At 45.0% G+C, this 21,622-nt stretch overlaps 1 protein-coding gene across 3 annotated transcripts in view; it reads left to right on the top strand.

Annotated features, from left to right (window-relative positions):
- The window catches only part of ALDH3A2 (aldehyde dehydrogenase 3 family member A2), a 53,831-nt gene that overhangs the window by 19,843 nt on the left and 12,366 nt on the right, over positions 1-21,622 (top strand). For all 3 annotated transcript variants that reach the window (XM_073665469.1, XM_073665467.1, XM_073665468.1), the window contains 2 exons: positions 3,482-3,623; positions 6,890-7,056. In XM_073665469.1, coding sequence (XP_073521570.1) covers positions 3,482-3,623; positions 6,890-7,056 — 309 coding nt within the window. The remainder of the gene's footprint in view (positions 1-3,481; positions 3,624-6,889; positions 7,057-21,622) is intronic.

Below are 21,622 nucleotides of genomic sequence, written 5' to 3'. Positions count from 1 at the left end.
CCATTTACTTTTTGTTTGAAACTTTTTTTTGTTGTTGTTTCTTTGAAACTCTTTTTTTCCTGTCTTTTAGCCAGTTCTTTACCCATCTGCATATAGTTTCCCCTAGTCCTTCTGTCGCTTCAGTATAAGGCTGTTATGTGATATAGTACCAAATGCCTTTGCAAAGTCCAGATAAATCACATCCGCCGCATTACCAACATCCAGATATTCATTTACCTCATCATAGAAACCAAACATGCTGGCTAGATAAATCCGTGCTTATTGTCATTTATTGTATTATTCTCTGCGATATAATACTCCAGGCCACCTCTTATGATGCCTTCAAAAATTTTGCACACTACTGATGTCAGACGTACTGGACGGTAGTTACCTGGATCCACCTTCTTACCTTTCTTAAATATCTGTACCACGTCAGCTGTCCTCCAATGCTGTGGCACAACTCGTTACAAGACAGTCTAAGAATATGAGATACAGCGGTCTGTCAATTACGGAGCTCAATTCCCTCAGTATCCGTGGATGAATGCCAACTGGGCCGGGGGGATTTCTCTGTTTAATTTGCTCAGACGCAGGCTTACTTCTTGTGTTAAACTAGTTATATCTGGTGGTGAACTTTAATTTTTGTCTTGATGAATGTTCCCTGGAACAGTCAGTTCATTATTGAACACAAATAAAAAGTGCCTGTTTAATATCTAAGCCTTTTCTTTGTCCTCTATAATTATCATGTTGTTAAAATCTTTTAAGGGGCCGATACCATCCTTTTTTTTTTTTTATTTTCGACATTGGTGTATTCAAGAATTTTTCTGGATTAATTTTCTTGTCGCTGGCAATTTTTTTTTCTCTGTAGATAACTTTGCTAGTTTTGTTTTCTTTTTTATATTTCCTATTGAGATCCTTATACTTCTGAAATACTGTTTCTGTGTTCTTTGCCTTCAAGGTTTTCAGTGTCCTTTGTTTTTGTGTTATTACACTTTGTACTGTCTTATTTACCCATAATGTGTTTTTTTTTTTTTTCTTTTGTTTTTTTTTTTATTCCTGGACATTTTATTACCAGAGGGTGTCATTTTTCTACAGGATTATAATATACACTGCTCAAAAAAATAAAGGGAACACTCAAACAACAGAATATAACTCTAAGTAAATCAAACTTCTGTGAAATCAAACTGTCCAGTTAGTAAGCAACACTGATTGACAATCAATTTCACATGCTGTTGTGCAAATTGAATAGACAATAGATGGAATTATTGGCAATTATCAAGACACACTCAATAAAGGAGTGGTTCTGCAGGTGGGGACCACAGACCACATCTCAGTACCAATGCTTTCTGGCTTATGTTCTGGTCACTTTTGAATGTGGGTTGTTCTTTCACACTCGTGGTAGCATGAGACGGACTCTACAACCCACAGAAGTTGCTCAGGTAGTGCAGCTCATCCAGGATGGCACATCAATGCAAGCTGGGGCAAGAAGGTTTGCTTTGTCTGCCAGCGTATTGTCCAGAGGCTGGAGGCGCTACCAGGAGACAGGCCAGTACACCAGGAGAGGTGGAGGGGGCCGTAGGAGGGCAACAAACCAGCAGCAGGACCGCTACCTCTGCCTTTGTGCAAGGAGGAACAGGAGGAGCACTGCCAGAGCCCTGCAAAATGACCTCCAGCTGGCCACAAATGTGCATTTCTCTGCACAAACTGTTAAAAACCGACTCCATGAGGGTGGTATGAGGGCCCGAAGTCCACAGATGGGGGTTGTGCTCACAGCCCAACACCGTGCAGGACGCTTGACATTTGCCACAGAACACCAGGATTGGCAAAGTCGCCACTGGCACCATGTGCTCTTCACAGATGAAAGCAGGTTCATACTGAGCACATGTGACAGAGTTTGGAGACGCCGTGGAGAGCGATCTGCTGCCTGCAACATCCTTCAGCATGACCGGTTTGGCAGTGGGTCAGTAATGGTGTGGGGTGGCATTTCTTTGGAGGGCCGCACAGCCCTCCATGTGCTTGCCAGAGGTAGCCTGACTGCCATTAGGTACTGAGATGAGATCCTCAGACCCCTTGTGAGACCATATGCTGGTTGGCCCTGGGTTCCTCCTAATGCAGGACAATGCCTGACCTCATGTGGCTGGAGTGTGTCAGCAGTTCCTGCAAGATGAAGGCATTGAAGCTATGGACTGGCCCGCCCGTTCCCCAGACCTGAATCCGATTGAGCACATCTGGGACATCATGTCTCACTCCATCCACCAACGTCACGTTGTACCACAGACTGTCCAGGAGTTGGCGGATGCTTTAGTCGCGGTCTGGGAGGAGATCCCACAGGAGACCATCCGCAACCTCATCAGGAGCATGCCCAGGCATTGTAGGGAGGTCATACAGGCACGTGGAGGCCACACACAATACTGAGCCTCATTTTGACTTGTTTTAAGGACATTACATCAAAGATGGATCAGCCTGTAGTGTGTTTTTCCACTTTAATTTTGGGGGTGACTCCAAATCCAGGCCTCCATTGGTTAATAAATTTGATTTCCATTGATGATTTTTGTGTGATTTTGTTGTCAGCACATTCAACTTTGTACAGAACAAAGTATTCAATGAGAATATTTCATTCATTCAGATCTAGAATGTGTTATTTGAGTGTTCCCTTTATTTTTTTGAGCAATATATATCTCATTTATACAAAGAAAAAGGTTTCCCGCCCCTGCTTTAGGACGTTAACTGGTCTTTTCCCTTAGTGAGCAATGGGGTTCAGCTGCTTCCATTCGCATCTGTTGTGTAATGGATACATTTTGGTCATAATTTCCTTTTTCTCTGTTCCAAAAAATGTGTGTATCCACATGTGTGAACACAACCTAATAGATGCAGAACCAGTTGAAAATGCATTTCATAAGAGTAAGAAGATAGAATGCAGTTTACGCTCTATTCCAGGCTTTGCTCATACAAGAGCAACAGATTTGAAAATGAAAGGGGCTTTCAAGTACAGAGATATTTATTATCTGTTCTCAGGATGGGTTACCAGTATCAGATTAGTGAGAAGATGGCTCACCGCACACCCACTGGTCTGCTGTTACCTATCTCAGGTAATGGATCCTATCTTCCGTTCACTTTTGTGGGAGCTAAACTACACTCTCTGTGAACAGCCCTTGCACAGTGTACAGAGCTGTGATGTTTGGGCTCCGTGCTCTCTATTTCCAGCTAACATCCATAGATCTGATATTGATGACCTCTACTAAAAGTAGATAATCAGTTTCTCAATCCTTTAATCTTTGTGTTGGTGTGACTGCCGTAAAGTAAGAAAAGTGAAGGAAAACCAATAAAGCATTGCACATTGTCCTGCAGTGATTGTAAGAAATAATAGCAATTATGTAGAGGCTTTTAAAATGCAAAATATGCAGTGGAAAAATGACCTATCAGTGAGCACTGTCCAAGATGCCGGTGTATTGTGTGTCATAATTTAGAATTTGTTATACGACCAAGTTTTTGTTTTCCACACCAGGAGTTTTATGGTGATAATCCCAAGGAGTCTGAAGATTATGAAAGGATTATTAACAAACGTCACTTTAAGCGTATTCTTGGCTTACTTGAAGGGGAGAAAATTGCTATTGGAGGGGAGCAAGATGAGTCAGCCTGTTATATAGGTATGTATTACTGGAAATAACACACAAATGCATGGCCTTCATTTTTAACATGCTTATCAATTGTTTTCGTCACTTTCTGTCCTAACTGGGTTCATGACAGTTTTACACTTCCAGAATCGCATTATACTGCAAAATAGAACAAATTTATCAATATGGTCTAATTGTTATACTGTGCAAACTTGGACTAGACCATCCTAAAATGTGCCAGATTTATAATAGCGGGTAATGCCGTTTGATATAATCAGCAGAGTCTTTAAACTATGCAGTCTAAGTTTTCATCGCCTATTAGTTGGCTTAATTTGTGTCCGAAATTCGGCAGATGGTGTTAGGCTACACCGCTGTCAGGAAAACGACACCCACTTTTGGGTCAGACCTTGCAGCTCTCTGGCGCCCTCTTATCCTGCTGGTCAAACACGGTATTGACCGAGGATAAGCACGGGTGCAGCTGCTCTAGTTTGTCGACTATTGCGGCACGTGATGTGACAGGATGTATATATACCACCAGTTCCTTCCAGGAACGTATATATACCTCCGACCAGCCACCCTCAAACCACAATATCACATAAATACTGGTATACTGCCACCACCGATCGCTTAACAGGTGGATCAGGTACCTGGTAGGTAACGTGAATTAGCGGGTGAAGAACGTGTTTACTCGACATAGGACAAGAAGGACGAAACTGGTAAATAATTAATGATTTACTCCCAAAAGGGGGGCAGTGTTTACAAGATATTATAAAGGAGACAATTTACATGTATGCATAAACAGTTATTAAAATAAAAGGGATAAGTAATAGCAAAACCTGCGCCACGAGGTGATGGTCTCAGATTCTGTGGGGGGGACGGCTCCCCGGAAATTAGACGTGATTCTTCCGCGCAGCGTGGTATGCGTGCGTCTGGCGTCCCTGAGAAGAATGACCTGAAAATGTCCGATTTGCTTTTTAGTAACAGGGCCAAATTATTAGGAACCGCCAATTTTGTCTACCTCACACGGGGGCTCGGTTTTGTGAAACCACCCAGCTGCATAGAACATAGAAACCTTCACATTTCATATCTTGGTGTGGGGGGGTCCCACATCCAAGATGGAGACATCATGTTGGCCGTCACTAATTTTCATGCAGATGGATATTAAACAGGACCTCTCTATGATGCTCAGAAGCTAAGAAACCAATTCCTCGATTTCTGGGGGTATCCCAGTTATGAAAAATATATCATTGTAACCAGGAAAATGTGAACATTCCAAAACTCTGGTCCCTGGGTTAGTGACCGTCATGTGCGTTTTTTACATTCTACATTAACTGTACAAGCTTTTAAACAATGGGAATTTTGGAGGGAATTATCTAGTTTGAGCTAGAGGCTGCGCTACACTGAGGGTTTATGACGCTAATAAAAATTCTTAGGGTGGGGGCCAGCACTGCAGTTCTATGTCTTCTTACAAACGGATAGGGGGTGGGGGGTTTTCTTTTTTAAAACATCTCTCATTTTTTAAAATTTGGGAAAAAATACCTTTTGCATGACAACCGCTTTTGAGAAAAAAACATGCCCCTTTGTTGAACAAGGCGAACAAAGTGTCTAATACTCATATGGTGGATGTAAAATGATGCTTTTTTTTTTGGAGCAGTATCAGACATTAGGCAATACCCCTTTCCCTAAATCAAACCCCTTTAAAGTGAAGTCATTCCACATTGTTAGAAAAAGTGGAGAAAGTGTCGTAAACATAGTAAATTTGGTGCAGTATTGTGTATGATCAGGGAATGTCCAACAGTTTGGTTTATAAAATGAAAATAACAGGTTAAAACATAAAGTAAGCCTGTTTTTCAGCAGTTCAACCCATTTAAAAGGGGTTGTCCACTACTAGGACAGCCCCTTCTTGATCTAAATGTTTGGTGCCAATAAAATATAAAAAGCCTATACTCCCCTCCGGTGCCGTCCCAGCGGTATCTGCACTCGCGTTCCCGAGGCTCTTGTGCAGTTGCTATGACATGTGAGCCCGGTGCCCAATCAGCGCTGGCATCACTGTCCCCGCCATCGAGCAAATTGAACGTGAAGAGGAAGCCCGGGCTGCAGCTGCTTTCTGACTTCCTCTTCCTGTTCCATTCATAGGAAGGCAGGGACAGTGACTCCAGCGCTGATTGGGCATCGGGCTCACGTGTCATAGCAAGAGCCCCGGGACCGCGAGTGCTTACACCGCTAGAACGACGCCTGCACTGGAGGTAAGTATAAACTATTTTATTTTATCGGGGCCAAACATTTAGATCAAGAAGGGGTTGTCCTAGTAGTAAAATTTCTTAGCCCATTGCCTGTGTCACTTGGCTAATAAAGGACTGCCTATGCTGGATAGAGTTGTGTCCACCTCTCAGCTATAAATAACTTGGTTAATGAAGATTGCCTGTGTTGGATACAATTGTGTCCATTTCTCAGCTATGAGTAAGACTTGGCCTGTAGAGGTTTTCACCTTTTGGATACCTAAAATAATGTTTTATATTTGTTGCCAACAGTCTTGATAATGGTAAGGGATTAAAGCACAATGTACCGGGTGTCCCAAAAGAAAGTATAGGCTTGAATCAATAAAATTTGTCAAAACAGATTATATGGGTAAATGCACACTGACACACAACAAAAGAAGTTTATTTACATTTTATTAAAATTTTTGTTCATTACATTTTCACTATTTAATCTCATAAGTGCTTGAAATGTCTTCCATTGACGTTGCAACATTCCTGAGACCTTTCCAGTACACTGTGACATACGGTACGACACACATTCTAGTCTCCATAAATGCTTCCTAAATTAACTCTCATAATTCGTCCATTGTCTGGAGTTTCCTTTCAAAAACCTTGTTCGCTTTTTTTTTTTAACAGCCTTCGGCTCGATCTCGAGCCATGGCGACTTGATGGATAAACGATTTGTAGCTAGAATAGATAGGTCCACTAGGGTCTTCTCCACCGTCATCTTGATAGTACGCCCAAAAGTAAAGTCCATTGGTGTTAAGTCGGGGGAACCTGGCGGCCATTCAGTGTGTGTCAGTGTATATGTCTACACATAAAATCCTTTTTAGAATTGAATTGATTAAACATTATTCCTAGTTTTGGGCCACCCTGTATGTTACAAAGTTGCATAGCATTCTACAATATAATAAATAAGCTTTCTTTACATAAAATTAGACCGGCAAACTACCTGTAAATTTGTTTGCTATGTCTATTTGTTGGTTATGAATCGTATCCACGTTACTGAAGGACAGTTACTGAAGACTTGATATTTTCTAGCACCAACTGTTCTTATTGATGTGAAGCCAGAAGCAAAGGTCATGCAAGAAGAGATTTTTGGACCCTTACTTCCTATAATAACTGTGAAAGATGTGGATGAAGCCATTCAGTTTATCAACGAGAGAGAGAAGCCACTTGCACTTTATGCATTTGCGAATGACAAAAAGGTACTTGTATAACTGCAGGAATCACTATATCCTTGGCCTGTCACATTCACACTAAAATAGTACAATTCTTTTTAACTGAAAAAGAAGTAGGGTTCAAAATATGGTGTCCTATATGGTGGGCCCTCGACACGGTTTATATGATAACTACCATTGTAAAATACATTTGTTTTCACATGCTATACCTTTTTTTAAAAAAAAAAAAACTTCCATCATGGCCTATGAAAGACAGATGCCACTGTCTTGCATTAGTCATATGTCGTGAGATTTTTATGACCTAGAGGTTAAACGGATGCCATTATAGGCTATGAATAGCAGATGACAATTTTAGACATCTATCCCAGCCTCCATTTAGGATGTGAGGTGTTTTTGGTACTTTTTTTTTAAATCAGATATTTTTTATTAAAAAACTTTTTATAACATTATACATAAACAACAGTGAGGCATCACTAAACTAGCAGTGCTTCTCAAGATCCACCCGTTCCCCTTCCCCCCACCCATAACAGCCCCAAGAACCATATGGCAAAAGCAAATTTTTGTTACAGACCGTATACCATCATATAGCTTATCCGACTGTTAAAGCATTAATAATTTGATCCATGGGTACAGAGCTTAATATCTGATGATCAGCAATTAGTTATACAGAACATGAGAGACCACAACATTTCAAACTCAAGTGATATTTAAAATAGACATAATATGATAACCATGAAACATATTCCATTTACCCCAGATTTTATCAAATTTACGTATAGCCTTCCGCTTTTTGTACACTCCCTCTTCTAATCTCAATAAAAGACGCATTCTATCCAAAAATTCCTGGAGCCTGAGAGGGGAGGGATCCAACCAATGTGCAGCTATAAGCTTTCTGACCTGGTATAGAGTCCTCTTAACAGCTATTATTTCATCCTCTTCACATCCTATTATTTCTACAAGGCCTAATACACACACTTTAGGATATAGGGGTAAATTACACTCAAACACATCATTAATGTATTGCACACACTCATTCCAGAATACAGCGACCTTTCTACACGTCCACATCATATGCATAAGATCTGCTCCTTCCTCTCCACATTTCGGACACATACTGTCATTCCTTACCCCAATGCGCTGTAGAAATTTGGGGGTTCTATATACCCTATGTAATAAGTACAACTGTGAAAGTCTATGTGCCTCACATGTAGATAGTATCGGAACGCTCCCCACCACATCTTCCCATTCTTCCGAGGTTATAGTACCAATGTCGCGTTCCCACCTCTCCTTAACATTTAAGGGTCTGTCCCACTGAAATTGCTGCATAAGTATCCCGTAAATTCTGGAAATCAATCCCTTCCCACCTCTATGGCATAATAATGTGTTAAACAGTAGATGATGTTGGATTTTACTTTGCATATGTCGCGGCTGTACAAACCATGCATGCCTCAATTGGAGATAAAAGTAAAAACTAGTTTGTGGAATACAATATTCTTCTTTTATCTGTTGGAACGATTTAAATATTTCCCCCTCTAATATTTGCGCCACATTAGTTATTCCCAATTTTTCCCATATTCCGAATCCTTTCAATTTATGGATCTCTGGAAGGCCCACATTATGCCACAACGGGGTAAACGGGGTAAAGCCTTTTATTCCCAACAACAATTTGATTTTCTGCCACGTTTTCCCCATAAGTGTTAGGGTCGGGAGGTGTCGCCTAGCATCCCACCCCGAGGTTCCTGTTTCTAGAAAGGAGGTAATTGGCAGATTGTGTGAGAGTAGACGTATCAGTTTATCTAGGTTCCCCTGGATTAACCAGAGCTGTTGCATTTGAGAAGCTAGAAAATATATCCATGGATTAGGTGCGGCTAGTCCCCCCTGATCTTTGGGCCTTTGAAGTGTATCCAAACTGATTCTGGCCACCCCTTTTTTCCAGATCAATTCCCGAAACAGTGCCTGAAATTTATAAAATATTCTCATAGGGATCCAAACCGGTGAATTATGAAGGATATAGAATAATTGGGGCATTAACACCATTTTAATTAAGTTAGTTCGACCTACCATTGATAGGGGAAGTTTGCTCCAAGTATTGGCCTTTTGTTGAAATTTAGTAAGCAGTTCAAGTAAATTTAAAGGAATGTAATCTCCGATAAATGTGGTCACTCTCTAACTCCGAGATATTTAAATTCTCACACCACCTTCAAGCAAGTACTCCCTACCCTAGTATTCTGAGACAAACCATCAACCGGCATAAGAACTGATTTGTCCCAATTAATCCGTAAGCCAGAATGATCTCCAAACTCCCTTATTAAATTCATAGCTGTCATCAGAGATTGCTCCGTGTCACCCAAAAACAACAGAAGGTCGTCGGCGTATAGGGCCACCCGCTCCTCCAGTGTTTTGTAGCGGAAACCCTGAATTTCACTGCTGGAACGAAGCTTAACAGCCAATGGCTCCATAGCCAGGGCGAACAGTAGGGGAGACAACGGGCAGCCCTGACGCGTGCCCCTGCCCATTTCAATGCTACCAGAAAGATTACCATTAATTCTAATCCGAGCTACCGGATTGTTATATAGAAGCCGTACCCAGGCCTGAAATCCAGTACCGAACCCCATTTTTCGCAAAACAGCCCATAAATACTCCCATTCGACACTATCAAAAGCCTTAGCGGCATCAAGTGATAGTACTGCCCTACCACCTGCATTTTGTGACTGCATTTGTAGATTAAGAAAAAGCCGACGCAAGTTAATTGCCGTCGACTTGGCCGGTATAAACCCAGTCTGGTCTTCTGCAACCAGATGTGTAATAACCACCACCAATCTGGTAGCCAAGACCTTAGCTAAAATTTTTACATCTACCGAGAGAAGGATATTGGCCTATATGATTCGGGGTTTAGTGCATCCTTTCCAGGTTTTGGCAAAAGAACTATGTTAGCCTCCCTCATTGAAGCCGGCAAGGCCCCCTCCCTCCCTCGCTTCTTTAAACACTTCCAGTAACCTGGGAAGTAAACCCCCCCCCCCCCAGCCTCCTTATAAATTTCCGCGGGGATCCCATCAGCACCAGGGGCTTTGTTATTTTGAAAATCTTTTAAAGCTTCCTGCATCTCCTCCAGGGTGATTGGTGCATCTAGTTGCTCTCTCTGGCTATCTGTTAGGCATGGTATTTGCATATCATGAAGGTATAGATCTATGTCCCTTTGCGCCTTAGTCAGTTTGGAAGCATATAATTGTCTGTAGAACTGAAAAAAATCTTCCATTATAGCCTTTGAATCAGTAATTACCGCACCCCTAGTATCCCTGATAGCTGCAATCATAGGAGCCCCAGTCTGGGCCTTTGCTATAGTGGCCAGCAAGTGCCCTGCACTCTCTCCCTCCACATAAAATTGCTGTTTAAGAAAAAAACGTTTATGTTCTGCTTGTTTCAATATATGGTCATTTAGTGTAGCCTGTGCCTGAGTCCAGTGTTCCCTATTCTCTATGATTGGAGACCCAACATACCTCTGTTCCAATATGTCTACTTCCCTCCGCAACTCCTGAGTACGAGCCCTATTTTTGGATTTGATCATGGAAATTTCCTTAATCAGGATCCCCCTTAAGAACGCCTTCATGGCTTCCCATACCGTATTTAAAGGAGCAGAGCCTATATTGTCTTTAAAGAAATGCTCCAATTTACCTGCTAAATCTAACTGTTCCCCGAATACGTCCAGCCAGTAGGGATTAAACCTCCACAGTGCCCTTCTGTTTATGGTGCCAGGATCGACCCCCAGAACAACCAATAATGGGGAATGATCAGATAACAATCTCGTGCAGTATTCTACTTTAGTGACTAGAGGGACTAGATGACTATTTCCCAGAGCCAGGTCAATTCTGGACAGAGAGGAATAGGATGCTGAATAACACGAATACTGCTTAACATTTGGGAAACGAACCCGCCACACATCCACCAGACTGATTTCCTGCAGGACCCTTGCCAACGATGTCTCTTGAGCAGCCCCTCCCCCCACATTACCCCTATACTTATCAAGCTCAGCATGTAGATACATATTAAAATCACCGATAACTAACAGGGGTATGGTAGCAAATTCCGTTATCCACGGGAATAGTTGTCGCAGAGTCTGTATAGAGAAAGGTGGAGGAATATATAGAGCAATTAGGCAAATTCTAAGCCCAGCCACTCTGCACACTAGACATACATACCTACCCTCCCTGTCACAAATACTTCTCTCACATTCAAAGGGTAAATTAGGATGAATCAATATACTAACCCCCCTAGAGTAAGTACTTTGTATAGAATGATAGGCCGGCCCCCTCCAAAGCTTGCTCAGTGCCGCAGCGGCCTCCGTATTGCAATGCGTCTCTTGCAGACAGATTATCGACTCCCGATATTCCTTAAGATATTTAAGTGCCGCAAATCTTTTGTTGTGATCTCCCATACCTCTAACACTCCAGGATACTACATTAATCTGCTTAACCATGTTTTAACGATTGAAAATGAACTGTCACATGCCCCCCTCTGTACACACTCGTGTGTCTGATCATCAAGATTATGGTATTGTAATAATACACAGTCTGCACCAAACAAAGTAAATTCTGTTCTTTTACCCCCCCCCTCACTACCTCATTTAACATCCCCCCCCCCCCCCCCCTTAATCAAATGAATACCAACAGCCGTAACATGAAGAGTCTGGTGTTTAGCCTCATGCAGCCTAGTAGGCCTTAAGCACACGAGGCGCCCCGACATAAGTTGCATCAGAGACTCCCTCATTTCCCCCCCACACAACGTTCCCAGAACATTCAAACGGCAGAGTGTCTCAACCCTGCCTATACATTGTAGGTGAAACCAGCACCTCAACAACTATATAAGTATATTGGCCTGCCCGAGGTATATATGAGAGCCAGGTTATAAGCAGTATACAAAAACTGAAAAATAATAATCATAACATTTATAAACAGAGATTCATTAGCCAACAGCGGAGTATTATCCACTAGAATTCAAATTTCTTGAATTATTATATTATATTCTGTCAAGAATCTTCTCAAAATTGGCGTCAGCCCGTCCGGATTCGTCTCTCTTTTAAGTCCAGCCACTTTGCAGCCTCCTTTGGTGAATCAAAGAAATGAGTTTCACCCAGTGCTGTGACCCGCAGCCGTGCAGGATATAGCATTGCATAGGGTACTTGAAGTGCTCTCAATCTGCGCTTGATATCTTGAAATTGGGCGCTTCTCCTTTGAACCTCCACCGAAAAATCAGGATAGAAGGACACTCTCGCCCCCTCTATACATAAGTCATTAGCCGACCGCGCCAATTGTAGGATTTTATCTCTGTCGCGAAAATGCAGCATTTTGATTAAAACTGTACATGGCAGTGCCCCAGGCGGTGGAGGTCTGGTGGGGACCCTGTGTGCCCTCTCAATAACGAACATTTTAGAGAATTTATCTTTTCCAAAGGATTGCAGCAGCCATTTCTCAAAAAAGTCCACCACCTCCCTGCCCTCTGCTTTCTCAGGCACACCCACAATACGCACGTTATTTCTTCTTAGGCGATTTTCAAGATCATCCGCTTTGTTGAGTAAATAGTTAATAGAGTCAGTAGCTGTTTTAAGTGTTTTAGTCATAGGAGACACAGTATCCTCCAAATCCCCCACTCTGCCTTCTGTTGCAGTGAGGCGCTCCCTCATTTTCTGCATGTCATGGCGTATATGAGATATGTCCACTTTCACAGACCCTATGTGTTCAGTGAGATCTGCTTTACTATGTGAGATGGCCAGCAGCACATCCTTTAAAGTAGGCTCATCATCCTCTGCCAGTGAGTCAGCACCACTGGTAACCTGAGCCTCTCTGCTGGGGGTAGTTGTTGTTTTAGCAGCCTGCACATTCCTCTCATGTGCCTCCCCCGCTGCCTTCTCCACATCCCCCTCAGTTACCGTGCTTTTTAATGACTGCACATTCCGGTCGGGTGTAAGCTCCTCCGCCATGTGCATATTTGGAGAGCCTGTTCACCACCTCCATGCGCTTCTCCCGCTGCCTTGGAGTTTCAGTTCCCTCCTCAGAGGCCACGGCACCATTTTGGCCCTCATGCTGTGATGAGCCAGCCGCCTGCCTCTGCTTGCTATCTCGCCGGGTCATCTCGTTCTGCACCACCGACTGCTCCCCCGCACTCCTGAGACCCCAGGCCACCTGGTGAGATCTTTTAGAAGCAATGATTCCCTCGGGCAGGAAGGATTACAGGACAGGGTTATAGGAGGTCTTCTGCCTCACTTCTACTCACATGCCCGGCCAGGCAACGCCCCCCGTTTTTGGTACTTTTTAACAAGGATTTTAAAGCTGATCTGTTTCAAAATCCATGTCAAAGATTATGTGAAGTGGATTTTGAAGCTGATCAGCTTCAGAAAGCTCAGTGTGAACATACTCTTTAAGGAAAAATTACAGCAGAATGACTCTCTAGCTCTTCCCATTTACTCCCACCTCAACTCTCCATAGAACGTCATGAGCACCAGCTGCTTTCTATCTCGGTAATGGGAAAGTCTTTATTCACTGAACATAATTTACCTGTGAATTGAGCATGAGTGATCAGTCATGCAGGAGAAAGAAGCCGATTACTCGAAGATATACAGTACAGACCAAAAGTTTGGACACACCTTCTCATTTAAAGATTTTTCTGTATTTTCTTGACCATGAAAATTGTACATTCACACTGAAGGCATCAAAACTATGAATTAACACATGTTGAATTATATACTTTACAAAAAAGTGTGAAACAACTGAAAATATGTCTTATATTCTAGGTTCTTCAAAGTAGCCACCTTTTGCTTTGATGACTGCTTTGCACACTCTTGGCATTCTCTTGATGAGCTTCAAGAGGTAGTCACTGGAAATGGTTTTCCAACAATCTTGAAGGAGTTCCCAGAGATGCTTAGCACTTGTTGGCCCTTTTGCCTTCACTCTGCGGTCCAGCTCACCCCAAACCATCTCGATTGGGTTCAGGTCTTGTGACTATGGAGGCCAGGTCATCTGGCGTAGCACCCCATCACTCTCCTTCTTGGTCATATAGCCCTTACACAGCCTGGAGGTGTGTTTGGGGTCATTGTCCTGTTGAAAAATAAATGATGGTCCAAGTAAACGCAGACCGGGTGGAATAGCATGCCGCTCCAAGATGCTGTGGTAGCCATGCTGGTTCAGTATGCCTTCAATTTTGAATAAATCTCCAACAGTGTCACCAGCAAAGCACCCCCACACCATCACACCACCTCCTCCATGCTTCACGGTGGGAACCAGGCATGTAGAGTCCATCCGTTCACCTTTTCTGCGTCGCACAAAGACACGGTGGTTGGAACCAAAGATCTCAAATTTGGACTCATCAGACCAAAGCACAGATTTCCACTGGTGTAATGTCCATTCCTTGTGTTCTTTAGCCCAAACAAGTCTCTTCTGCTTGTTGCCTGTCCTTAGCAGTGGTTTCCTAGCAGCTATTTTACCATGAAGGCCTGCTGCACAAAGTCTCCTCTTAACAGTTGTTGAAGAGATGTGTCTGCTGCTAGAACTCTGTGTGGCATTGACCTGGTCTCTAATCTGAGCTGCTGTTAACCTGCAATTTCTGAGGCTGGTGACTCGGATAAACCTCCTCAGAAGCAGAGGTGACTCTTGGTCTTCCTTTCCTGGGGCGGTCCTCATGTGAGCCAGTTTCTTTGTAGCGCTTGATGGTTTTTGCAACTGCACTTGGGGACACTTTCAACGTTTTCCCAATTTTGCGGACTGACTGACCTTCATTTCTTAAAGTAATGATGGCCACTCATTTTTCTTTACTTAGCTGCTTTTTTCTTGCCATAATACAAATTCTAACAGTCTATTCAGTAGGACTATCAGCTGCTTATCCACCAGACTTCTGCACAACACAACTGATGGTCCCAACCCCATTTATAAGGCAAGAAATCCCACTTATTAAACCTGACAGGGCACACTTGTGAAGTGAGAACCATTTCCAGTGACTACCTCTTGAAGCTCATCAAGAGAATGCCAAGAGTGTGCAAAGCAGTCATCAGAGCAAAAGGTGGCTACTTTGAAGAACCTAGAATATAAGACATATTTTCAGCTGTTTCACACTTTTTTGTTAAGTATATAATTCCACATGTGTTAATTCATAGTTTTGATGCCTTCAGTGTGAATGTACAATTTTCATAGTCATGAAAGTACAGAAAAATCTTTAAATGAGGTGTGTCCAAACTTTTGGTCTGTACTGTATTACAACATTTCTTCTTTTCATGAGTACTATTGAGGTATGAAAAACAAAAAATTAAAATAATGGTTACAATTTAATTAACCCCTTCACGACATGACGTATATTTACGTCATATATCGTGTCTCTGACTTTGATGCGAGTGCCGATGCTGAACCCGCAACTTTCCCCGCACATGACAGCTGATTTAATTAGCTGTCTTGTTCCTTTAACAGCTACGGGTGGATTGAAGCGCCACCCGCGCTGTTCACCAGTTAAATCCTGCTGTCAATCTGAGAGGAGCATCGGAGCCCCTGTGACATGATCGCGGGGTGCTGATGGGTTGTCATGACAGCCAGGGTTCTGCAGAAGACCCCTGTGCCTGTCACTACGATGCTCCTGTGAATGCCCGCTTGAGGCCAACGTTCATAGGAGATCGTGATTTCAGATGAAGCACTGCTATGTACAGCACAAGCGATTTGACGGTCGCAGCTTCAAGTCTCCCAAGAGGACTATTAAATTAAGTAAAAAGTAAAAAAAAAATAAATAAATAAATAAAAAGTTCAAATCACACCCCCTTCCTTTTGCCCCATTGAAAATAAAACAATAAAAAAGAAAAACAAACACATATTTGGTATCGCATTTAGAAATGTTCGATCTATTGAAATAATAAAATAAATTCATTGGATCAGTAACAGCATAACGAGAGAAAAAAAAAGACGAAACCCCAGAATTACGGGGGGTTTTTGGTCGCCGCAACATTGCAATAATAGGTGATCAAAACATTGTATGTACCCTAAAATGATAACCTTAAAATGTCAGCTCAGGGTGCAAAATATAAGCCCTCACACAGCCCCAGGTCCCAAAAATGGAAATGCTACGGGTCTCGGAAAATGGCAATAAACGAAAAAACGTATTTTCATACAAATTTTGGAATTTTTCTTTTCACCACTTAATAAAAAATAAACTTCATGTTTGGTATCTGTGTACTCGTACTGACCTGGGGATTCATATTTCCCTAGGTCAGTTTTACGATGTGTAAACATGGTAAATAAAAAAACTGTGGAATTGCACTTACTCTGTCGCCTCATTGGGGGAAACAGGACCTTCCTTGGGTGTATGCTGTTTGTCCACTAGGAGGTGACACTAGGCTTAAACTGAAAAAGATTAACTGGTGGCTCCTCCTCTGCAGTATACACCACCTGAGGGCGTCAGCCATCTTCAGTTTTTGCTTAGTGTCGCAAGGAGGCACACCTAAAGATTTTTACTCCATTTTTTTCTTCAATTTTTTCCATGGAGTACAGATGAAGATAAGCAGGTCTCTAAAGAGACTCCCGGCATGGCTCCTTCCTCAGCCCCCTTCTAGGGGTAGCACAGTTGAAGTTGAGACGTCTCCTTACCATGTCGCTCCTTCTCCAGCCCCTCGGGTGTTGGTTTGAAGTCGAGAGCTCCCTCCTTCCCCAATTCCTTTTGGTCTCTGGGTTGAAGTCGAGTGAGGATTACAGCCTCCTGACGGTGACGGCAGCACCCTCCCTAATCCCCCTCATGGGGGTATTAGGTTGAGGCACTTCAGGTAGGATCTGTGCAGAGCGCTCTGCACCAGCGTTCAGGGATCGCAGCCTGGCCGCAGAACCCTGAAGACTGGGGGGCACAGTGCTGGCAGGAGGGCATTACACAGGACAGGGGGTCAGAGAACACCGGCTGCCTACAGCTCTGTTTCTCTCCAGGCACCACAGCTAGTATGCCTTACAGGAACCCTTTCAGGGCTCCTTTCCAGCGGTTTACCCCATCGCCCTCCCTGCCATTAAAAACCGGGGGGGAGGGGGTCCGATTCATATCCGCGAGCCCCCCGGACTACCGCGCCGGCCTGGAGTCCTTTTGGGCAGCAGTTGTAAATTTACTCCGTGGCTCCGGCCTATCCGAAGCCGCGGCCCACTCTCCGCACTCGGCCCACCCCCCGGATGACCATTATGACACTACGCAGTGTCATACAGGGGGCGGAGACGAACTGAAAGGGCGCGCTTTCTAGCAGCGCTGCCGCCCTTTTCAACGCTCCGCCCCCCTTCTCTTCACTCCGTCGGCCATTTTCAGCACGGAACACAGGAGGAAGTTAACTCTTTGCAGTAAGGACAATCGTCAAGCTGGTCTCCGAGGGGGCACGGGATCTTCCAGTTACTGGCGCTGACTAAGGAGCAGGCACACTAAGGTGGGATAAATACACAGTCAGAGTCTCTGCTCTGCTGTGAGGATTAAAACTTCCCTGTACTGCTGGCTCCCTCTGCAGCATCGCTAGCCACCGCTGCATAGCCATACCTGAACTCAGTTTCATAGCTCAGTGGCTAGTGCACTGGCTTTGGGGACAAATACTATGCCGGGCTCAAAGTCAAAGAGAACCAGGCAGGATCGCTACTATGCATTCTGTACAGCCTGTAATCATACTCTCCCTAGTGGCAGCACATACACGCATTGTCAGGATTGCAGGCAAACTGCTGCGCCAGAGTCCCATGAAGCCCCTACAGATGCCCCGGTGCTTAATACCACACCGGAATGGGCCACACAGATGTCGCAATCTATCTTCACATTGCTTCCGGCTCTGCAGACTCATCCTGCTATGAATACTACTCAAGGGGAGAGTTCCACTCAGGGACATGATGGCACATCCAAGTCTAGATCTGGACGCAAGCGGACCCATAGGTCTCGTTCATCTGCGTCATCCCATACCACAAGGTCGTCCCTTTCTAGCGTGAGACACCGTACTCCCAGCTCATCTAGACCGTCCCCTGACAGGGACAGACAATACAGATCCCCACAGCCATCCCTGACCAGAGAGGGTCTCCGCTCCGGTTCTCCCAGCAGGAGACGCCTTAGTGAGACACAGGATTCAGAGACCTGTGATTCCGACTCAGACAAGGAAACTGAAGAGTCCCTGATTCCTATTCCCCCGGGCAATACAGTGCTGGTTGATGATTTAATCTCATCTATCCATCGGGTGCTGGACATCTCCGATCCACCCCTGGAGACACCAGGGCATAAAATTTCCTTTGAAGGAGTCCTGAAACCGCCTAATGTCTTTTTGACTACCCAGAATTTGATGCAATCCTTAAAAAGCAGTTTTCTCAACCTGAGAAAAAGTTTACCAATCGCAAATATCTGGAGGCGCGGTACCCATTTCCACAGGAGGTCACCAAAAAGTGGATAGACCCACCTGAAGTGGACCCTCCAGTCTCCAGACTAGCAGCTCAGACACTTCTTTCACTGCCAGATAGCTCAACCCTCAAGGACACAGCAGACCGGCAGGTTGAACGCATGGCTCGTTCAGTTTTCGAGGCTGCAGGGGCCTACCTGGCCCCCTTGTTCGCCTCAGTTTGGACTTGCAAAGCAATCCTGGCCTGGGCCCAAAATTTACAGACTGCCCTACAAACATCTGCCCCTGACCTGTCGGATCAGGCTGTCCAATTAGCAGTCGCAACAGACTACATGCTCCATGCAGTCCTAGATTCTGCAAGGTGTACAGCCAGGATAGCTTCCAACGCCATCACGATTCGGCGTATCCTCTGGCTGCGAGAATGGAAAGCAGACGCAGCTTCAAAGAAGTCCCTCACTCATCTCCCGTACCTCAGTGGTCGGCTTTTCAGTGAACAGTTGGACAAAATGATATCCAACGCTACCGGAGGTAAAAGTACCTCTCTCCCTCACTTTAAGCCCAAATGCACTTGCAAAAACCGTAATCAGGCACGTTACCGATCCTTTCGGAACTCTTCCGGCTGGTCCGTTTCGCGACCAGCACAGAATAACAGCCGCACTCCACGCAGGGACAACTCAAGATCAACGCAAAAGTCAGACAAGACCTGGCAATCAAAAGCAGGCCAGTCAAGATTTAAGGGAGGAAAGTCTTGCACTTCCCCCTCGTCATGACTCACCAACTCTGGAGGACACTCCACCTGTAGGCGGCCGTCTTTTGCTCTTTCATCAGGTTTGGCTGCCTATTACAGAAGACAGGTGGGTCAGAGAACTAGTGTCTTCAGGATACAAGATAGAGTTCACCTCCACACCGCCAAACAGATTCTTTCCCTCTGTTCCCCCAAAACCGCTAGCCAAGGCTCTTGCCTTCCACCAAGCGGTCTCCTCGCTTCTTCAAGCAGGAGTCATAGCACCGGTCCCTACGGCCGAGCGCTTCCACGGGTTCTACTCAAATTTATTTGTAGTCCCCAAAAAAGGAGGCAGCGTACGGCCCATACTGGACCTAACACAGCTCAACAAATATGTACGGGTACGTCATTTTCTCATGGAGTCCCTTCGGTCTATCATTGCGTCCATGGAGAAGGGAGAATTTCTCGCCTCCATAGACATTCAAGACGCTTACCTACATATACCAATTGCACCAGCTCATCAGAGATTTCTCAGATTCGCAAACGACAAGGTACATTACCAGTTCGTGGCTCTCACGTTCGGACTCGCCACAGCTCCCAGAGTGTTCACCAAGGTCATGGCGGTCACCATGGACGTCCTGCACTCCAGAGGCATAATAGTCGTTCCATATCTGGACGATCTCCTCATCAAGGCTCCAACCTTCAAGGACTGCCAAATCAGCATCTCAATCACAATCGACATTCTGAGTCGTTTGGGCTGGCTAGTCAATTTAAAAAAGTCATCACCAACCCCGAGTCAGTCTCTCACCTTTTTGGGGATGTTATTCAACACCCTAAAGGGTCTGGTACTACTCCCCATGGACAAGGTACTGCCTCTCCGAATAGGAGTCCATACCCTACTTCGCAAGCCCCCTCGGTCTCTCCGGTTTGCCATGAGAGTCCTTGGCAGGATGGTGGCGGCAATAGAAGCGGTCCCATTTGCCCAGCTTCACCTCAGGCCTCTCCAATTAGCCATCCTCAAGTCATGGGACAGGAATCCTTTTTCCTTCGACAGGGAGTTTCAATTGACGTCGTCAACCAAGAGATCACTGCACTGGTGGCTCAAACCAGCCTCGTTGTCAAAGGGAAAATCCTTTCTCACGAGTCATTGGAAAGTTCTGACCACCGATGCCAGCCTGACGGGTTGGGGTGCGGTATACCTGCACCACAGAGCACAGGGCAAGTGGTCCTCAACAGACCTTGCCCATCAACATCTTGGAGATTCGTGCCATTTTCCTGGCGTTGAGAGCTTTCCATCATCTACTGGCAGCCTCTCACATCAGATTACAGTCAGACAATGCCACAGCTGTGGCATATGTCAATCACCAAGGGGGGGGCCTGCAGTGTCCAGGCGATGCGAGAAGTGAATCACATTCTCCATTGGGCGGAAGACACAGGTTCGGTTCTCTCGGCGGTCCACATCCCGGGAGTAGACAACTGGGAAGCAGACTTCCTCAGCCGACAGGGAGTGGACTCGGGGGAGTGGTCTCTCCATCCCGAAGTTTTTCAACAGATCTGCCACCGCTGGGGGACTCCGGACGTGGACCTAATGGCATCCCACTTCAATGCCAAAGTCCACAACTTCATGGCCTGAACACACGACCCGCGGTCGTTGGGAGCGGACGCCTTAGTTCAGGACTGGACTCAGTTTTAGCTCCTGTACATCTTTCCTCCTCTTCCCCTAATATCCAGAGTGGTGAGGAAGATCAAGCAAGAGGGAGTTCCAACCATCCTCATCGCACCAGACTGGCCCAGACGTACGTGGTACGCCGACATCGTGCAGCTTACAGCAGACGTTCCTTGGCGTCTCCCAAACCGACCGGATCTTCTGTCACAGTTCTACCACCAGAACTCAGGGGCCCTCAATTTGACGGCATGGCCATTGAAACCCGGGTTTTAACCTAGTCAGGGTTCTCGCCTGACGTCTTTAAAACCATAATCAGAGCACGGAAGCCAAACTCTGCTAAGATCTATTACCGTACCTGGAAAGCCTTCTTTACCTGGTGCGATTCTCGTGACCAGACCCCTTTCCCTTATTCCCTTCCCAGGGTACTTGGGTTTCTACAATCGGGTCTGGAGGCCAAAACTGTCTCTGGGCTCTCTTAAGAGCCAGGTGTCAGCTCTCTCTGTGCTTTTTCAGACGCGCATTGCTAACAAGCAGCAAGTAAAGACATTTCTTCAGGGGGTTTCCCAATTCGTTCCCCTCTACAGAAGACCACTAGACACGTGGGATCTCAACCTAGTGCTGACAGCATTGCAGGAAGCACCTTTTGAACCCCTTAGGGGAGTCCCACTCCGCCTAGTGGCAATCACCTCGCTACGCAGGGTGTCTGAACTCACAGCACTCTCCTGCAGACAACCCTTCCTGGCTTTTTACCAGGACAAGGTAGTTCTCCGTACGGTTCCATCCTTCCTTCCGAAGGTTGTGTCCGACTTCCACCTCAATGAGGAAATTTCACTGCCATCCCTCTGTC

Source organism: Phyllobates terribilis, unplaced genomic scaffold, assembly GCF_046119375.1.
Source record: "Phyllobates terribilis strain yellow unplaced genomic scaffold, ASM4611937v1 Scaffold_2__4_contigs__length_985480577, whole genome shotgun sequence".
In the NCBI taxonomy this organism is placed as follows: Eukaryota; Metazoa; Chordata; class Amphibia; order Anura; family Dendrobatidae; genus Phyllobates; species Phyllobates terribilis.
Note: the sequence above shows the minus strand (reverse complement) of the source record. Positions and strands in the feature narration are given on the sequence as shown.